The sequence below is a fragment of the Physeter macrocephalus genome, chromosome 4 (genome assembly GCF_002837175.3).
Source record: "Physeter macrocephalus isolate SW-GA chromosome 4, ASM283717v5, whole genome shotgun sequence".
Lineage (NCBI taxonomy): Eukaryota > Metazoa > Chordata > Mammalia > Artiodactyla > Physeteridae > Physeter > Physeter macrocephalus.
The window spans coordinates 50,296,842-50,317,663 of record NC_041217.1 but is presented as its reverse complement, the minus strand read 5'-3'; the positions used below and the strand labels follow the sequence as shown (position 1 = coordinate 50,317,663).

The 20,822-nt window shown below is 38.6% G+C and overlaps 1 protein-coding gene across 1 annotated transcript in view; it reads right to left on the bottom strand.

The window, feature by feature from the left end:
• CEP350 (centrosomal protein 350) overlaps positions 1-20,199 on the bottom strand; it is a 145,571-nt gene extending 125,372 nt beyond the window's left edge. The window contains exons 1-6 of the mRNA XM_055084187.1: positions 19,839-20,199; positions 16,658-16,869; positions 5,766-5,851; positions 4,680-4,726; positions 1,802-1,916; positions 788-947 (exon numbers count right to left, since the gene is read on the bottom strand). Of these exons, the coding sequence (XP_054940162.1) occupies positions 788-947; positions 1,802-1,916; positions 4,680-4,726; positions 5,766-5,838 (395 nt within the window). The 5' untranslated portion in view covers positions 5,839-5,851; positions 16,658-16,869; positions 19,839-20,199. The remainder of the gene's footprint in view (positions 1-787; positions 948-1,801; positions 1,917-4,679; positions 4,727-5,765; positions 5,852-16,657; positions 16,870-19,838) is intronic.
• Between the last annotated feature and the right edge of the window lie 623 nt (positions 20,200-20,822).

Sequence of the window (20,822 nt, the reverse complement as noted above, 5' to 3'; positions counted from 1 at the left end):
GAGGCCACAACAGTGAGAGGCCCGCGTACCACAAAAAAAAAAAAAAAAAAAAAAAAAAAAAAAAGAATAAAATAAAGCATAAAATGGTAGGTTATCTACCATGCTTCAATCTTAAAAAGGGAAGAACAACTCACCAAAAAAAAAAAAAAAATGTAATTTCACACAGTCTTTCAATCACTCACTTATTAAATATTCACTATACAGTTCTTTCAACTTTTCTATGAATATGAAAATTTTCATAAAAAAATGTTGGAAAAAATATCTAGAATACTTAGTAAATAACAGGCATTAAGATAATGCTTTGAGAATAAGACAGATTTACAGTCTTAGATAAACTAATGTAATGGGTAGATACGGAATCAAAATATAATGCAACATGAAAGTGCTCTAACAGAGGAAGCACAGAGGAAGGGTTAAATAAGCTGGAGAATGAACTGGGGTAGAAACAGATCCGGCAATGTTTCATACAGAAGGTGATAAAAGAAACTGAGTAATTCATTTGTAGGAAACATATTTATTACAGTTGCAGTGGTCTGGAGCAAATATTACTACTTCTTCTCCCCAAATATTCCATCTGTAAAAGAACAGAAAGTCAGTATTTCATAATATAAAAGATTTTGCTTTACCTTTTTGGAAAATGAAAAAGGTAATAATACTAGATCCAGAGTGCTATGAAAAACTGAGAAAATAAACTATACTCTTACTATAAATACTACAGATTAACTCTATTTGATAATTTTAAAAAAATAAACAAAAACAAAACAAACAAACAAAAAAAACCACTAACCTGTAAGAAACCAAAGGTTCACGAAATTCCACACGATTAATTTTCTTTACGTTACTCTCCAGGGTGGTAGCTCTGAGAGGACTACGAGATTTCTCTTTTCGTGATTTAGAAGATTTGGAGGTTGGAGCATTAACCCAAGAATCATCCAGGTATCTACCATCTGAAGAAAAAGGAAATCTATGAGAACATATGATATAAAATACAACTGTCTCTGAATGCGACTAGTATTTAAGAAAATAACTTAGGTATCTTATTATTTCTGAAATCCCTGGTTGGATATTATATAAGTAGATGGGAAAAATTCAGGTTAAATTATTACAGTAACTCAACTTACAGAGAAAGACTATATTCTGAGCAAACAATCCAAAATAAAATTCTACATAAAAAATTCCTTTTTGTCAAAAGTTCTGACTCAAAAAAAAGAAGTATCAGATAAAATCCAAGACTCACAGATTAATAAAAAAGAATCACAGTATCGGTGGAAAGTACTAACCTGCAGGTTTATCCCACTAATTATGCAACCACAGAATAAAATATATGAAAGGTAACCAAAGAAAATATTTACACTGTGTCAATTTATGATAGTATCTCTAAGACAGATATTCCAATTTTGATTTTAAACCCCAACAAAAAAATATAAATCTTAAGTCAACTAAATTTCAAAGTGATATACCTGTGAATTAAAAAAAAAAAAAAACATTATAACCCTAAAGGCTCAAAATCAAATTCTCATTAACAACAAATGAAAACTCACTATCAAAGTTGATGCAGTGGTGCTAAGTCCCTGATCAAAAGATGGTGAAAATGTCATCTACAGTCACTGAAAACAAGGCTGCTTCGTAACTACTCAGTACCAAAGAAAAAAACCTAAATGCTGATGAGGTATATAGTCTCTGATAGTCTCTGACAAAAGACAAGGAAATACATGGGACTATAAGAAAAAATTAAGTTGAAATAAAACATCAAAATTCATATTTAATATATTTATATCTTTGGAATTAACCTCATACATACCTTTTCTACTTATTTTTCTGGTAGCACTTGCAGAAGATTTCTTGGTATCCATGACAGAATCAAACACAGCTGTACTCGTAGGGGCTACTTCCAATTTGTTTTCAATGTGTCTCAGCTAAAGTTTAAACACCATCAAAACAAACAGGTTAATCCTGTAAATTAACCAGCTACCATCAATTTAATTAGTTATTTAAAACTATATTGTCGGGCTTCCCTGGTGGCGCAGTGGTTGAGAGTCCGCCTGCCGATGCAGGGGACACGGGTTCATGCCCCGGTCCGGGAAGATCCCACATGCCGCGGAGTTGCTGGGCCCATGAGCCATGGCCGCTGAGCCTTCGTGTCCGGAGCCTGTGCTCCGCAACAGGAGAGGCCACAACAGTGAGAGGCCAGCGTACCGCAAAAAAAAAAACCAAAAAACTATATTGTCCAACACCTTTCTCCAAAGTAGAAAAAACTTTGGAATGCTTTATTTTAATTTAAAAAAATAGTTTTCCCATTATTTACTACTTAAGCTCTACTAACAACTGGCTCAATGCTGCCCAAATCTGGACAAGAAAATCAAAGTCTGTAGAACATCAAGGAGTTTCTATTTGTCCTGTTGACCTATTTTTTTAATCGTTGAGTTTTTTAAAAGCAGTAAATTTTCTGACATTGTATGTTGCATATCATTAAGCTATATATCTTGTGCATTTCTATATATTTTATGCATTTTACATGCAAAAATGAGGAAAAAACAATTCAGCTAGACTAAAATTTAGGACTATTCAAACAGCCACAACTTTTTTTTTTTTTTTTTTTTTTTTTGGGCTGCGTTGGATCTTCATTGCTGCGCGCAGGCTTTCTCTAGTTGCAGCAAGCAGGGGCCACTCTTCGTTGTGGTGCGCGGGCTTCTCACTGCAGTGGCTTCTCTTGTTGCAGAGCACGGGCTCTAGGCTCACGGGCTTCAGTAGCTGTGGCTTGCAGGCTCTAGAGCGTAGGCTCAGTAGTTGTGGTGCACGGGCTTAGTTGCTCTGCAGCATGTGGGATCTTCCCAGACTAGGGCTCAAACCTGTGTCCCCTGCACTGGCAGGTGGATTTTTTTTTTTTTTTGTGGTACGCGGGCCTCTCACTGTTGTGGCCTCTCCCGCTGCGGAGCACAGGCTCCGGACGCGCAGGCCCAGCGGCCATGGCTCACGGGCCCAGCCGCTCTGCGGCACGTGGGATCCTCCCGGACCGGGGCACGAACCCGTGTCCCTTGCATCAGCAGGCGGATTCTCAACCACCGCGCCACCAGGGAAGCCCTGGCAGGTGGATTCTTAACCACTGCGCCACCAGGGAAGCCCGCCACAATTTTTTATAGTTTTATATCTACAGAATAAGTTTCACAATAAGGACAAAATTCACAAGATAGAATTCAGGTTTCCATACGCTTTACAATTTAAGTCGACTTTTGATATTACCACCAATGATTTTAAAAAGCATTTTCGGGCTTCCCTGGTGGTGCAGTGGTTGCGCGTCCGCCTGCCGATGCGGGGGAACCGGGTTCGCGCCCCGGTCTGGGAGGGTCCCGCGTGCCGCGGAGCGGCTGGGCCCGTGGGCCGTGGCCGCTGGGCCTGCGCGTCCGGAGCCTGTGCTCCGCGGCGGGAGAGGCCACAGCAGTGAGAGGCCCGCGTACCGCAAAAAAAAAAAAAAAAAAAAGCATTTTTCCCGCACATGCTTACGGGAGAAAACTTGAAAAAAAACAGAAAACAGAAAAAAAATAAAATTAAAATCATCAAAATTCCACCACACAGAGATAGAAACTTTGTGTAAAATTATGATTTATCTTCTTTCAGATTTCTGCAGTGCAATGTACTCACAAGATTGGAATAATCCTTTATATATTAATAGTTCTGTATCAGACGTTTTCCCCCATTTATATTATGAACCACTTATCCCTAAAAATTCTTATTAAAAGCCCAATAATTTTTTTTGGAAAACAACTATTAACAGTTCAGCTCTAAATTAGTTTAGCTCTAAATTAAACTGGGGATAGAAACTATTCGTATGTTATAGATGTACAATACTCATGTAGAAGAGAGAGAATATATACATACTGATTGCTGTATTCATGGGGCCAAAATTTGACTCTGCATTATGACCAAACCTAGGTTATAGTATCTTTTCCAGATTGATTTTCAAACCAGTTCAAAAGATTAGGGGACAGAAAACACCATATTCAGACAGTAAAGAAATAGATAATTCGAACTCAGGTAGAATACAAAAGAAAACAAAATATATATTAGAAGAGTAATTTGCCTAGAGAGCAGATGAAAAAGAAAAAAGGAAAAGGTCTCTCTTTGAAGAAGCTATGTATCACTTGCCAAATTTGGATTCCTAAACTCCAGACAAGACTGGACAGAACATAAATGAGAACATTTGCCCATAATCATGCTTCTTCAGCAGTGCTAAGAGAAAACAGACCTGCTATTGCCACAAAAAAAACAGGAGGTAACTCAGAGTCCACTCAAGGAAAAGCTGTTCCTTTCCTTTCCTGACTCTGAGCCTTTTACCTAGACACAGCCCCACCTTCTCAAATACATTCTATGTTTTAAAACTTCATCTCAACATACCAATTGAGCAAATTTATTAAAGCAGAATAAACAGTACAAATTATCTTAATCTTTCCTATGCCATAGTGGTAATGTTTCTGATACTTAGTGTCTTAATTATTGCTTTACTGTCTAATAGTTGTCATTAATGTTCATTTTGTAACATATAGTATATAACTTCTTACAGAAATGTTTAACCTTATTTTCTTATCAAAAAAGCACTACAGAAAAAAATTGTAATCTATTCAATCATAACAGGCAATCAATTTTAGACTAGAAAGAAATAAATGGAACCTATAATTACTTACAGCAGCCTTGGTCTGAGAAAGTGCATCCCATGGTGTGGTTATATCTGCTGGGCAATATTGATATTTACTGAATTAGAATCTCTGAAGTGCACCTTGGAATCTGCATTTTAATAAGGTCCCAAATGCACTCAAAAGTTTCAGAATCACTTTATTAGGCAGAACTATTCCCCAGCAAGTGCTTTATTATATTGAGCCAAAACATGATTCCTCTCCCATCCTCTAAAGCCGAGCTTCCCAATATACGGTTTAGTTGTATTAGACACTGATCCCACTAGTCCTTAGGACTACTGGACTAACACCCCCCCGCCCCCCGCCACCTACACCCCATCAGACATCTCTAACAATAAGCAGTATCCTCAGTTTAACCCAATGAGCTGAACAAATACAAAATATAGTATTGTACTGCATTTCATATTATGATATGAAAAGACTGGAAAACCACTCCAGACTTCAATCTACTAGTAGAGACAAGGTAACATCTATTTAGTCTTTCAGATAACAGCCCTTCAAAGAGTTTAAGTCTATATATTTCCCTTGAGTCATCCTTCTCTAGGATAACTATTTTCATCTCCTCCAAATGCCCCTCATGTGACATGATATCCAGATTCCTCACAAACTCAATAATCTTGCTTCATATATACTCCAGTTTGTCAACGTCCCTCAAAAAGTATCATGCCCTAAATTAAAGTTACCCCTAATGCATCATTTAAAAAAAAAAAAAAAGAGTTCAATGAGACTATTATTTTTGTTATCTGTGCACTACAGGTCTATAACTATATTAGGAGCTGTATGATATTTATTAACATTAAGTCAGAATTTGTAAGATATTGTATATAACTAATTTTACATATACTGATTCATTTTTAAAAAGGATGTTTTCCCTTACAAAACAGTTTACTATTGGGTGCCTTTGAATATAAGGTATCTTGTATATTTAAAACAAAATTGAATTTTAAAAGTGATTTATCCACTTGTTATAAATCAAAGCATATGGATAATTTTCATTTACTGAATAGCCCAGAATTTTAGGTACATGACCTAAACAAATCATTAAGTTCAGTTTCAAAAAAAAAAAAAAAAACATACCTTGAACAGTATCCGTGCTTTGAGAGTTCCTTGGATTTGGTAAAGGCACCTCTTTTGATTTGCTGCTCCTCATCCTGCCAATTTACCTGCAATCACATCATCAGCATTCACTGAAAATCAATATTATAATATTAGTAAAGAAAATGCCCTCTCTTGCCTTTCATGAAAGTCAGTAAAGAATTTTGTCATCTCTAAAAGTTATACCTGTATTCTCTTAAGAGTTCCTGATAATCTAATAACTTTATTTTTGCTTGGAAAACTAAACCATTAAAAATTATATCATGGGCTTCCCTGGTGACCCAGTGGTTAAGGATCTGCCTGCCAATGCAGGGGACATGGATTCGAGCCCTGGTCCGGGAATATCCCACACAGCGCAGAGCAACTTAGCTCATGTGCCACAACTACTGAGCCTGCGTTCTAGAGGCCTCAAGCCACATCTACTGAGCCCGCGTACCACAACTACTGAAGCCTGCGCGCCTAGAGCCTGTGCTCCTCAACAAGAGAAGCCACCGTGACAAGAAGCCCGTGCACCGCAATGAAGAGTAGCCCCCGTTCACCGCAACTAGAGAAAACCTGCACACAATAATGAAGACCTAACACAGCCAAAAATAAGTAAATATTTTTTTTAATTAAAAAAAAAAAAGAATCCACCTGCCAATGCAGGGGACATGGGTTTGAGCCCTGGTCCAGGAAGATCCCACATGCCATGGAGCAACTAAGCCCGTGCGCCACAACTACTGAGCCAGCATGCCACAACAACTGAAGCCTGCGCGCCTACAGCCTGTGCTCCACAACAAGAGAAGCCACCGCAATGAGAAGTCTGCACACTGAAACGAAGACTAGCCCTCACTCGCTGCAACTAGAGAAAGCCTGTGCATAGCAACGAAGAACCAATGCAGCCAAAAATAGATAAATAAAATATAAATAAATTTTAAAAAAAAGAAGAGCTTAATTTTCCTCTCGTTGAATGTAGGCTGGACTTAGTGGTTCACTTTTAACAAATCAAATGTGGTGGAAGTGAAGTGTGACTTTCAAGACTACATCATAAAAGGCAATGCTTGTTCTCTCTCCCTCTCTCTTAAGGATCCAGCTGCCATGTCATGAGGATACTCAAGCAGCCCTATGAAGAGGTCCATGTGGCAAAAAAACCTGAGGCTTCCTGCCTACAGCCATATGAGTGAACTATCCTGGAAGTGGAGTTAGCCAGCAAGAGATTATCGATACAGTATTATGTCTCATTTTCTCTATTATAAATAACACTGAAGTGAACATATTTGTGTACATTAATGCTTATTTGGATCACTTATCTAGAACAGGATCTACAAAGTGTGCTAAAACTGAACTAAAGAATGTACAGAACATGCTACTCTAGAGATTCAATGTTGAACTGTTTTCCAATTTACAATAACATGAACCCAACAGTTTCATTAATATATTTTAATATTAACTATGCTTTTTACTTTTGCTGATTACTAAGGAATATTAATTATATTCCTATTAGAGAAGAATATGGTTGCTTTAATTTGAATTTAGTAGATTGCTAGCAGGACTAAACATTCGCCATAGATCTTAATTTAAGTTCTTCATCTGTGAATTATCCTTTCTTGTTCTTTGCCCACTTACCTACCAGGATATTAAAGTTTTTCTTATTGATTTGCTGAGTTCTTACATTATAAATACATTAAACCTTTGTCTTTCTTTTTTTTTTTTTTTTTTTTTTGCGGTATGCGGGCCTCTCACTGTTGTGGCCTCTCCCGCTGCGGAGCGCAGGCTCAGCGGCCATGGCTCATGGGCCTAGCCACTCCGTGGCATGCAGGATCTTCCCAGACGGGGCGTGTCCCCTGCATCGGCAGGCGGACTCTCAACCACTGCGCCACCAGGGAAGCCCTAAACCTTTGTCATATTTGATAAAAATAATTTTCTTCAATGTCTGTAAAGGCAGTCCAATATGGCGAATATTAAAGACCCTAATTTAAGAATAGGAAAAGCCTACCTACTAAGTCCAAACATGTAAAACTAAAGGTATAATTAATTTTAAGGGAGTTATTTTCACCTATAGTAAACAATCCTGGTTTATAAATTTCTCAGAAAAAATTTTCAAAAATGTTCTAAAAATACAAATTTTCATAGATAATATGATTCTAAGAAAAGTCAATCTAGGTTTTTAAAAACAGACGGGTAGTAGAAAATCTAAAATCAACCAATAGGCCAATAGCTAAAAAATTTTCTAACCATATTGTAGAGAACAAATGTACAGACACCAACGGGGGAAAGCAGGGGTGGGGGGGGTTGAATGAACTGGGAGATTGGGATTGACATATATATACTAGTATGTATTAAATAGATAACTAATAAGAACCTGCTGCATAAAAAATTAAATAAAATTAAAAAAAAAACAAAAATTAATGACAAAGAGCTCTTCTGCCAAAGATTAAGTGAAGATTTTAAGTCCAACTCAGCAAAGAAAATTGGGTTCTTAATTATTATTTGGTATCTGTCATATAGATTTTTAATGACTGCATTTTGTTATCTGGTAGCGAAATTTTACTGAAAGTAATTTTCTGATTGGCTTGTATTCTATGACATATGAATTATTTAAAAATAAAGGTTAATTAATCAGACTTTATTGTATGTAACCAACACTGTGCATATTCCAATCTCTAGCGGCAATGCATATGTGAAAAGATGGTTCCTGCAGACTGTTTCAAACAGGGTACCTGGTTCAACTTGTGTTTTATATGTATGAGAAGTACACTACTTCATAAAACATAAAGTTTTTTGGAATGAGAAAAAAATTTTCTAACCATAAAAACTTTAATCAGCTACCAACACAGTTAAAAAAATTAACTCACTTTACTCTCCTTCTCACAAAGATACTTTTGGTCTAGCCAAGTGTGAAGTGATAACTAAACCAACATGAGTTACCCTACATTACTAAATAATCTGTCAATGATATAACAAAAGTTTTCTTTGGGCAGACTTCACTTTAAAACTAAAATAAATGCAGGTTTCCGTGGTGGTGCAGTGGTTAAGAATCTGCCTGCCAATGCAGGGGACACGGGTTTGAGCCCTGGTCTGGGAAGATTCCCACGTGCCGCGGAGCAACTAAGCCCGTGCGCCACAACTACTGAGCCTGCACTCTAGAGCCCACGCGCCACAGCTACTGAGCTTGTGTGCCACAACTACTGAAGCCTGCGCGCCTACAGCCCTTGTTCTGCAACAAGAGAGGCCACCACAGTGAGAAGCCCACGTACTGCGATGAAGAGTAGCCCCCGCTCACCGCAACTAGAGAAAGCCCCGTGCGCAGCAACAAAGACCCAAAGCAGCCCACCCCCCCAAAAAAAAGACAACAATCATTTTAAACCAGAAGCCAAAATTACAGACCTCTAACACTCTGGGGGATGACCATGAGGGCAGTTAATAGGTAATAATCATAGCTAATATTTTCCGTGTTTCTTCTATGTAGGCCAAGGGCTATACTGTTTTCCAGACACTATTTCCAATCTCATGAGGCAACTATCCCTATATTCATTGTACTGATGAAGAAAGAGTATCAGACAGACTATGGAACTAGTCCAAGGTCATTCGGGTAATAAGAGACAGAACTGGAAATTAAATCTAGATCTCTCTCTCTCTCAAACCTCTGAAAGCCTCTAATGGTCATTCATATAATGGCAGTCATTGGCATATAGATGGTATAGATGGTAGCCTTGGGCATAGGTGAGGTTACCCAGGGAGAAAGTATAGTTTTAGAGAAGAAAAGAGCCCAAGGTCAAACCCTCTTGCACCCCAAGATTTAAAAGAGAAGGACTAGCTAGTAAAGGAGATTGAGAAAGAGAAGTAGAGAGGAAGTGGAAATCAGAGTGTAGTGTATGGAAGACAAGGGAAAAGAGTACTACAAGAGAGTGGTCAAACATGCTGCCAAAAGGCCAAGCAGGTTGAGGGCTTGTTATTTGAAAATGCCCATTAGGTTTCGAGATAAAGAGGTCTTTGGTGATTTTAGTGAGAGCTAAATGTGGAGAAATGGGGGTGGCAACCACACTGTAATTGTTTGAAGAATGACTGAAAAGTATCTTCTAAATGGACACTGAATGTATTCAACCAATTTTTTTGAGAAGTTTGTGAAGGAAAAAGAGCAGTAATGGAGGAGGGTGTTGGATTGAGGGTTTTTTGTGTTTGTTTTAAGTAAGAAGACTTAATCGATTAAGAATAAATGCTGATAGGAAGAATCTCAGGGAGGGGAGGAGGCTAGAGATACACGGGAGAAAATATAATTGATGGTTGAAGTTTCTTGAGAGAACCTGGAGGCGAGGTAATCTTGAAACAGGCGAAGTATTCTTATAGTTCCTTTCCTCTAAAGTTTCTTTTTCCATTCTCCCTATTTATGAACTCTTAGCCCACATAATATAAGGGCAATTTCTCAGCTCTGGTTAGTTTTCTCTGAGCCTTTGTACTTCTCTTATGAGGTGAATATTTTGGTGATTCATGAAGTGTGGACTCCTTGTTGGCTTTATGTTTGCTAGCAAGTAAATAGTTTTATGAAGTTGCAACCTTACTTGATTTATAGGTGTTCCTGCTTTTTATTTATATCACTTTTTTTTTTTTTTCGGTACGCGGGCGTCTCACTGTTGTGGCCTCTCCCGCTGCGGAGCACAGGCTCCGGACGCGCAGGCTCAGTGGCCACGGCTCACGGGCCCAGCCGCTCCACGGCATGTGGGATCCTCCCCGACCGGGGCACAAACCCGTGTCCCCTGCATCGGCAGGCGGACTCTCAACCACTGCGGCACCAGGGAAGCCCTATATCACTTTTAACTGGATTCTTTTTATATCATTTATCACAGCTTTAGTGAAATTGTGTTTCCATTCTCTGTGGCAAATTAGAGTCATTCTTAGCTAACTTTTAGAAGTTAGCTGTCTGTCCCTCCCGCACCACCACTCCCCACTGCTTTTGCAGGCCTCTCCTTCCCACACACACACTTAAGCCATTGTTATATTTTGAGCCATTGTTTGGAGCTTTTATTTATATTTTACATGATGCAAATAGAACCCTGTCAAATATACGTTCTTTTTTAGTTCTTGTGATATCCGACTTTAGTCTGAACAAAGCAGTACTGTTCATTTACTCTTTGACTTTTACATGAAACAACTTGTTTCTCCACAAGATACCAGTTAAACTCACTGTAAAATGGACACTAAAATAAAACTCTTGAGTCACATAACAAAAGTATTCTTAGGCTTTCTGAAAATTAAGTTCGCAGTATAGTAAGGAGGCAAAGTGCAAGACAGTTATATAGATCCTGTGTTACTGGTTTCTGAAACTATGGTCAGATCTTATCTCTGATAACCTAACCCACATATCCAACTGCTTACTCAGAAATCTCAAAGACACATCAAACTCAACATCTCCAAAAGCCAAGTCATGATTATTCCCAAAAAACAAACTTGAGGTATTCCCTATCACACTCCAGTTGCACAAGCAAGAAATATCCACAAGAGGTGACTGATTATACTATATGACCTCTAAGATCCTTTTCCCCTTTGAATTTAATAATCTATACCACCAATTCTCAGAACGTGGTCCAGGCATCCTTGAGGGTCTATGAGACCCTTTCAAGAATGTCTTTAAAATCAAAACTATTTCCATGATAATATTAAGACATTATTTGTCTTTTTCACTCTCATTCTCTTGGGAGTGTGTATAGTGGAGTTTCCCAAAGGCTGCATGACATATGATATCACAACAGATTGAATACAGAAGCAGATATGAGAATCCAGATGTCTTCTATTAAGCCAGGCATTATAAAGATTTGAAAAATGTCAAACAATGCCATTCTTCTCACTAAATTTTTTTTTGTTTTGGAAAATATAGTTATTTTTTATTTTAAAAATTGTGTATTAATACGATACAGTTTATGGTTATTTTAAATAAACTAATAAATATGTTTAAAGTTTCTAATACAACAAATATCAACAGATATAGTCCACATAAAAGCTCTTTGAGTTTTCAATAACTCAAGGGTATAAAGTGTCTCCTTGACACCAAGAAGTTTGACAAACGTGGATCTATACCTATCATATGTATATACAAATAAGCTATGACATTTTGAAGTAGCCAATTCTCAAGTATCTTCTAGCAGCAAATTTTCCTTTCACATTTATGGACAGCGCTCTCATTCAGTCACATAGACTCATTCAGCTCAATTATTTATTGGACTCCTACTATGTGCAGGTACTGGCGATAAAAAATGAAAGAAACGACTTCATTCTGGCTCTCCCAGAGTTATTTTCCATAACTTTGCTTCTGTTCTCTCATCTTATCAGAACCGATGTAACAACCATCTATGCCTGAAAGGTTGAAAAGAAACAACCCTGCAACAGTCATACTATCTAGTCTCAATATAAAATGGACAAATTTAGTAGGGACCAGGCTAGGAAAAGTGGAAAACATTCCAGCTCTAAAACAGACCTACTACACTGTTCCATGTAAATTCTCAGAATAACCAATACTCCCATAATATGGTATACAAAAACAAATGACCTGAGAATTAGCCTCACCTCTTTTTACGTATAAAATACAAACCTCAACAACTACTTTTAACAATTAAGAATGACCTCCTATAATCCAGGAAACCCAGAAGAAACTATAACATGTGGCACCAGCTTGGCCTCTGGTGTATAGGAGGCTGCATAGGGATCAACAAAGAACACAATGTCCCCCACTGATATGAAATGAAGAGCTAAACTAGAGCCTGATTAAAGGTACCCCTAGTCTTTTACTTTAAAAAAAACCTAAAAATAGAAGCCTATACTTTGTTTACCCTCTATTTAGTTATCCTGAATATTTACTCTTCTAAATTAATTTCAAGGAATATATCCCAATAAATGTGTCTTATAGTGCAAGTCAGGATTATTCTTTGTCCGAAAAGTATGAAATTTTCACTACAAAAGCTTCCCTGATACAGAAGAAACCGTTAACACTGGTTAACTCTGCAGAGAGGGACTGAGGATCCAAAAAAGGAAGCAGATTTTCCAGTGGATATGTTTTCCAATTTTTAAAAGCAGATACATTTATCACGTTTTGAGGAAAAAAAAACAAGGAAAAATAATTTTGAGAAGTTTCCTTCAACATTCAATAACTTAGCTAATTTAAAGGCTGTTAAGGAAACAAATACAACAACTTTTTCTTTCACTGGAAGCTGCTGTATAGTTGCTCCCACCTTATCTTTCCTCCTACCTCCCCACCTCCACACTATTATTTACATACCTGTCTCTTACATGTCACTGTGGGGATGATGTTTTATTCCTCTTTATATCCCTAGTCCATGCACAGTACACAGCACCCACTAGGTGCTTCAGACCTGTCTGCTGAATGATTGTCCCATTGATAAATCTCAGAATCCAATTCTCAAATGCAAACAGGGCAAAAAAACCCCACAGGTATTTCATATAATATGAAGAGGTTAACCACTGGTAAGCAAAAAATTTCTTTCATGGTAACATGTAAAAAAACAATAAGTAAAATAATAGTTATATGTGTACATATGCATTTTATGTTTTAAAATAAGCCCAAAACTAAAAAGAAATTCTTTAAAAAAATACTCTTATTTTATAGATTCAGACATTAAAATCATGAATGAAATGAAGCCAGTTAAATGAAGCCAGTGCTATTACTCATGAATGATTTTTAAATCTAGTTTTTAGGGACTTCCCTGGTGGTGCAGTGGTTAAGAATCCACCTGCCAATGCAGGGGATATGGGTTCGAGCCCTGGTCCAGGAAGATCCCACATGCTGCAGAGCAACTAAGCCCGTGTGCCACAACTACTGAGCCTGCGCTCTAGAGCCCACGAGCCACAACTACTGAGCCTGCACTCTAGAGCCTGCGAGCCACAACTACTGAGCCTGCGCTCTAGAGCCCACAAGCCACAACTACTGAGACCACGTGCCACAACTACTGAAGCCAGGGAGCCTAGAGCCCATGCTCCACAACAATAGAAGCCACAGCAATGAGAAGCCCGCGCACTGCAACGAAGAGTAGACCCCACTCACCACAACTAGAGAAAGCCTGCGCGCAGCAACAAAGACCCAACACAGCCAAAAGTAAGTAAATAAGCAAACAAACATGGTTGCTTAAGGAAAGTAGGATGTAGGTTTTAAAAGATCAGTCAGTCAATCTAGTTTTTAAAAGGGAGAGATGCCATGATTCCAAAGGAGCTTTTACAAGTCCACTTACAACAACAACAAAAACTTTAAGTGGTTAATTTTTTTAAAAATCACCTAATCCCAAATTTATCAAAGATAAATCCGATTCTTCTGGTTGCAAAAATATCCTTCCATCTATAAAAAGATCTCCTTTACACCATTATTTCTCTATAGAATTTTAAATGATTCATCATACAAGAAAGCGTAGCATCTACACAACTTTTCAGATATGCATCTATATTGTTTAAGTGTAGTCCAACTTCATTTATAACTAATCAGAGAACAAAGCATATTAGAGCTGGAAGTTAGGGGTCATCTAGTCTCATGTTTTTCAAATATGTAGTAATGGTACCATATAGAAGATCAAAAAGAATCAATCTGGTATGTTAGAGCCTGCATTTTTTAATGAAACCAAATAAAATTGAATTGAAAATATCAGGGTGTATTGAAAGCAACAAGGGTATTTTTTTTAGTGAAACTTTCATTTCATTTTATATATAGATATATACATATCTATGTATATTATGTTCCCATGGAAAATCTATTTTTTACTGTGGGTGTCCTAGTCAAAAGAGTTCAAAAGATTCCCAAGCTTTCTCAGATCACAGAACCCTTAGTGTCTCAGTAATTTTTTCATAGTGCCCACAGGCCAAAAAAATACCTAACAGTTCCATTTATTAGGCAGTTAGGTCCACACAACCTAGTAAGTATTTATGTCCTAACAACTTAGTAGCAGCTTGAAAAATACATATAAATTAAAAGAAATCTTTTAATTACTAAATAACTGCAATTACTTATTAATGGAATGTGTGCACTAAAAGACATGACATAATTTCTCAGACCTTGAAATCACTTTGGACACGGCCACTTTCATTTACTGTTTCACACTGATTTCTGCACAGAACTTTCTTTTAATCACAGCAACCCCCCAAACCTAGCTTTTTGAAGACCTGTCATTGAAAGGAATGTGGCACAATCTCATGCACAATACCTCAAACTAATAGTTTAAGCAGTGGTCTCACAGACGTCAAATATCCCACAGATAACCCACAGTTGTCAAATATTACAGTTTCCCTCAAAAATTTAAAAATATTCAACAGTGCCCATGGGAGTTTACTATGGTGCTCCCAGGTACCTCATGGCATGGTCTGGGGATCCTGGGTTTACAAAACACTGATTTAGCCTATGTGCTTACTTTGTAAATTAAGAAATAAGACGTAAGGTCACAAAGCTAGAATAAAAATAAATACATTCATTGGGAATTTTCATAGATTAATTTTAACCTTCCATCAACAAAAGTTTTGAAACAGAACCTAATCATGTGATGTTCTGTGGATGAACTCTGTAGCTCTCTGAAAAACTATATTCAAAACTACATTATGTGACTGTATAATAGTAGAAAAAGTCTGCCTCAATGTTTTCTTTTTCAGAAAAAAGAGTTTCAAAAATGATAATGCCACTTACAATAAACAACACAAAAGTGCCTAAAGAAAAAAGGAAAGTCATCCACTCTCCCAGCAATAAACACGGCTAATAGTTTAATGTCTATCCTTAAAGAGCCCTTCCTATGCACATACAAAATCAAAACAAAATCAAACTACATTTCTTTGCCTATGTGTTTGTTTTAACACTGAATCATATTGCACAGTGTAGTGCAACTTATTTTTTTCACTCAATATTATATCATGAACATTCTTCCTTGTCAGAACATAATAATAATTACAAACACCTATGTGGTACTTACTTAGGGCTTAAATATTAACTCGTTTAATTCTCACAACAGCCCTGTCAGGTGAGAACTATAATTATATCCACTTTATAGATGAGTTTAAGTAACCTGCTAATGGTCACAACTAATAAATGGTCAGGATTTGAACCTAGAAAGTTGGCTGCATGGTCCCTGTGCTCAAAGAAACACTCAGCTATTTCTCATCAAGTAAATATATCTATCCCTCAATCTATTAACAAGTACATTGTATGTCACAGCATAAATATACTATAATTTTAACTATTCTCCTACCAACAGACATTTAGCATTTTTTTGTTACTTATAAATGTTGTAGACATTTATTTGTAATAATGCTAAAATGAACATCCTTATAGACTTGTTCTAGTGCTCTTGTGTTAAAATTTCTGTAAGGTAAACTCCTAAAAATGAAATGACTCTATCAAAGAATATGTGCACTTTTAATTTTGATGGGTGATGCCAAATTTCCTTCTAGAAACAGTTGTACCAATTTATAGTCCCAATGACAGAGGAGAAGTTTGAGATTCATATTTAGGTTAAAAAATATTTTGGGGGGCTTCCCTGGTGGCACAGCGGTTAAGAACCCACCTCTCACTGCAGGGGACACGGGTTGAGCCCTGGTCCGGGAAGATCCCACATGCCACGGAGCAACTAAGCCCGTGTGCCATAACTACTGAGCCTGCGCTCTAGAGCCCAGAAGCCACAACTACCGAGCCGACGTGCCACAACTGCTGAAGCCCATGCGCCTGGAGCCCATGCTCCGCAACAAGAGAAGCCACCGCAATGAGAAGCCAGCGCATCACAACGAAGAGTAGCCCCCGCTCACCGCCAACTAGAGAAGGCCCGCGCGCAGCAACGAAGATCCAACACAGCCAAAAATAAATAAATAAATATTTGATTCATGAAAAGTGAGGCCTGTTTTTTGAGTTTTTAGTTAACACTTACATAGAAGAGATGCTGGTTGTTCACAATTATCCTCTGATTTGATAATTATCTTCATATTAAACAAATGTAGACTTCACAGCTGTACAGTGCAGTCTTCATCCAGTTATGAAGTCAACTATGGGTGAGATATTTCCTCCATATGAACTCTGTTTACTTACATATAAAACGTGGGAATTGGACTAGCTAGCCTTTAAGATTTAAAACTCCCAATGCTGTAATTAAAAGAGACTTAAAATTATTACAAGCCTATAATTATAGCACTAGTATAACAGGTCAGGGTCTTAAAGCTTCCATTTTCTTTAAATTTCAGTAACTATTGCCAGAACATCTAAGCAAATCATTAAAACAGTCAATAAAATTTTCAGGATCTACCTGCGGCTTATTCTCAGCAGCTTTTTAATCCCAGTCTGTCATTCCCCTGCTACCTAGCAAACTTGACTTTATCTATGGACTATATTCCTAAGAAGAGTTGATGTGTGCCTAGGAACCATGAACTAGTGTTTTGTTTTGTTTAAATACTATGCCAAGACCACTCTCTAGTCAATTTATTCAGCCAATATTTATTGACTATTTTACTATGTGCTAGGCACTGGGTGCACAACAGTTAATAGACAATCTCTGCCATGATGGAACTTACACACTAGATGAGAAAGGCAAATAATAACCCAAAGTAACCACTAGCAAATGTGAAGTTATACTTGTGATAACGAACAAAAATATTAATGCAAAAAAACCTATGCAATCTTTTGATTATTCAGGTTTTTGGAGTGATCTGTGACCCTAGAAATTGACTTTGTAAAAAGAAGTAAATAAATAAAGAAAATTACTTCACGACTTGCCCCACAAGGCAAAAATAGCAATCACAAGTATAGATGGCAAGTTAACTTTTTAAATCATCAATTCTATAATAAAATCACCAAGATGGCCCTACTTTTCAGTTATGCTGCTGACCATGTGGCTTGAATATTTGTTTTAGCTAACCAAGAATATAAACGATTTGAAGTACTAAAGATGACAAAGATGAACTCTGAGTATCCAAACAAAATGAGAGACGACAAATTAACTACAATTTCTTAAGAACACTGTTCAAGCAAAATGTACATATAGAAGTAAAGCAATTCACTACAATAATTCATGGCTTGTTACTAATTAACATAATGCTATGAAAATACTAATTTTTTAAAGTACCGACAGTTATCCACGTAAGGAACTAGTGTCGCAATCTTTTAGATTTTAAAAAACCAAATGCCAGAAGTATCTATATTAATATTCAATTTTAAATAAAACTAATTCTATGACGTTAACTAGACATGATCACTTCGCAATAAATACAAAGATCGAATCATTATATATGCCTGAAACCAGTATGTCAGTTATACCTCAATAAAAATAAAGAAAAATTTTAAAGTCTTAGATCATCTGTGGAAATAAGACCATCATTCACTTAAATAAATGAACTTCCTTGTTCATTTATTTAAGCCTTGTCAATTTCCACAACTGCAAAATAAGGACATTTGTCAAATCTACCTCACAAAATTGCTATGAGGACTAAATAATTTATGTAGAGGCACACCAAAAAATGATGTAAGTTATTTTAGACAGCAGTTTCTTTTTGCTCCCACTATAACTTACAGCTATTTAACAAACAACAAAATTCATTAGATAGGGTCTTCATCTCCTTTCTTCTGTCCATGATATAGTAAAAGTGTTATAAAATGGGCAAAAGACTAGCAATCAGACCATTAGAAAAAAATTCTAAACTTCATAACTCATAAATTGATTACCCCACAGGAGGCTGGCTGTTCAAGTATTCATGCTCTTACATAACACTACGCACCAATATATCTCAGAGAATCAGAGAAATTCTTCCACATATGTATGAAATTGTTTACATTATAACTCACCATTATTACAAACACAAGCCCTGCTACTCACTATGAAAAGTTGAGATACATATGTATTTATCCACACATACAATGTATTCTAGCTTGACGTTTATCTGATTAAAGTATCTTAAATTCAATGCAATGACGTTCAATGGTTCAGATTTATTTTATTACACTAAATGGAGTTTGTAAATTTAGCACACCAAAACTAATTATTACATACCCATGGGCTTAAAGCGACTTCTACCATAGGTCTAACAACCAATCCCCCAAAGTCACAATCTCATGTTATTAGCAGCACACTGCCTTGTTTAAACACAATATTTTAAACTAAGAAATTTTTTAAATGGAGAGTATTTTATCATTGCTCTACAAACCTTTTCAAGTTCTTACTAGGTCTGCCTAAAATAGCCATTCTTTAAAAACCCTTAAAATACAGGGCTGGAGGAGGTATCGTTAACATGGCAACATAACCATTAACGACTTTTCCAAATTCAAAACGAGGATCACCATCAAAACAAAACAATCAGGTGGAGTACAGACGTGGTTACTGATCACTATTCCTGACAACGTGTTTTTTCCTATATGGAGGATTTGCTGCTACACAAAAACAACATCAAAATCTATACCTATGTACAACTTCCTATCCGAAAAGCCAGCCAAATTCCAACCCATATTTGTGACATTAGCTAAATATCATTTAGCATGTTAGGCTACACTTCAAAGAGGGCAGGGGAAAATACTGACAACTTTCAAAGCGTACAAGCTTTTTAAATCTCCCCCTACATCACTTGTGAATAAATGGACAGACTACATTCAGCAGCTGCCAGAGAAGAAAATCAAAGTTTTCCCTATGCTTGAAAATGTTTATCCCCACCAAAAAGGAACAGAAACTAGTCATCCTTGCTACTGGAGCCAGTTCCCCGGGATTTCCCAAAATATGCCTGATATCCAAATGAAGAAGGGACACTTCTCCGGAGAGCAAGGGCTAGAGGTATCTCACACCTTTTGCAGAAGACAGGAGGAGCGAGGGAGGGGGGACAGGCACTGGCAGGTAAGGAAGAAAATCCCGTCTACCGCAGGCACCGGTGGGACCTGAAACCTAGGTCTCAGAATGGCCCTCCTAGCAAAGCCTAGGACCCAGGGAGGCTCCTCGAGGGGGACGCCAGACTGGGCCAGGGCTCCTGGCGCCCCGCCCCGCCACCCCTCCGCCGCCGCGGACCCGGGACCGCGGACAGAGGCAGCGAAGGCTAAGCGAGCATCCGCGGTCACAGCCAGGTCCTCCCGCAGCTCACCTGAGAGTGTCGCCTCCGCCCTCGGCCCCCACGGTGCATCCCGCGGGGCCTGGCGGAGGGTGCAGTGACGCCGCCCCGACCGGCCCCAGGGCTGCCCGGCCTGGCCTCCCCGCTCCGGGGACGCACCGGGTGCCCGCCTCGCACCGGCTCCCGGGATCCGCCGGTCTGCAGAGAAGGAAGGAGAGGCGAAAGGCTGCCTCCCCTCCCCCACAGCAAGCCACCCCCTGAGCTGCGGCCCTCTGCAGTTCCTTTTGGCGCAGGTCTGGCCCGGCTCCCCCGCCCGGTAGTCACTTCGGCAGCGGCGGCCCAGTCGCCATTACAGCCCAACAACTGACACGGAGGAGGAGCGGCGCCAGCGGCACTGGCTGTGGCGGCGGCGCGAGGCAGGGCGGGAGCAATGGGGGGCGGGGGTGGTGGGGTGGGGGGGTGGTCCAGACAAAACTCGCGAGAACTGTCCCGAATCGGTTCCAGAGGAATGCAACCTTCGGTTAGGGCCATGCTAAGTGTGGCCAAAAGGCGAGTGTGAGATAAAACGAGGAGAGGAAGCTCGAGGGCGCCATGTTTGGTGTGGCGAAGGTTGAGCCTTGCAGGTCTTGGGAGGAGCCAAAGTAGATCCGCAGCGGAGACCTTCCCCTCACCCCCCGCCCCGCGCCCTCTTTCATCTAACTGGGCCTTCTGGCTACGCGTTTCATCCCCGGCCGAAAAAAAATAAGCTGGGGTTAAGACAAGGATGAGCTCGAAGTCTGAAAATTGCAGCTTCTCAGTGTTTACGATGTTTCACCAGTTGTCCAAATAAATCTTCTGTACCCCAGTCAGTTTCAGAGTAATTGCAGCTCTGCGGCTGCGGCAGTTACCCACTGCTGGCACTGTGGCCGTTTCATTCGCGAGGGTTACAATTCTGTTCAGCATGCACTCTGTCTAGTGGCTTAAGACTCCAGAGCAAGTAAAACGGAGTTTCCTCCCCTTAGGTGTTGGCATTGATAT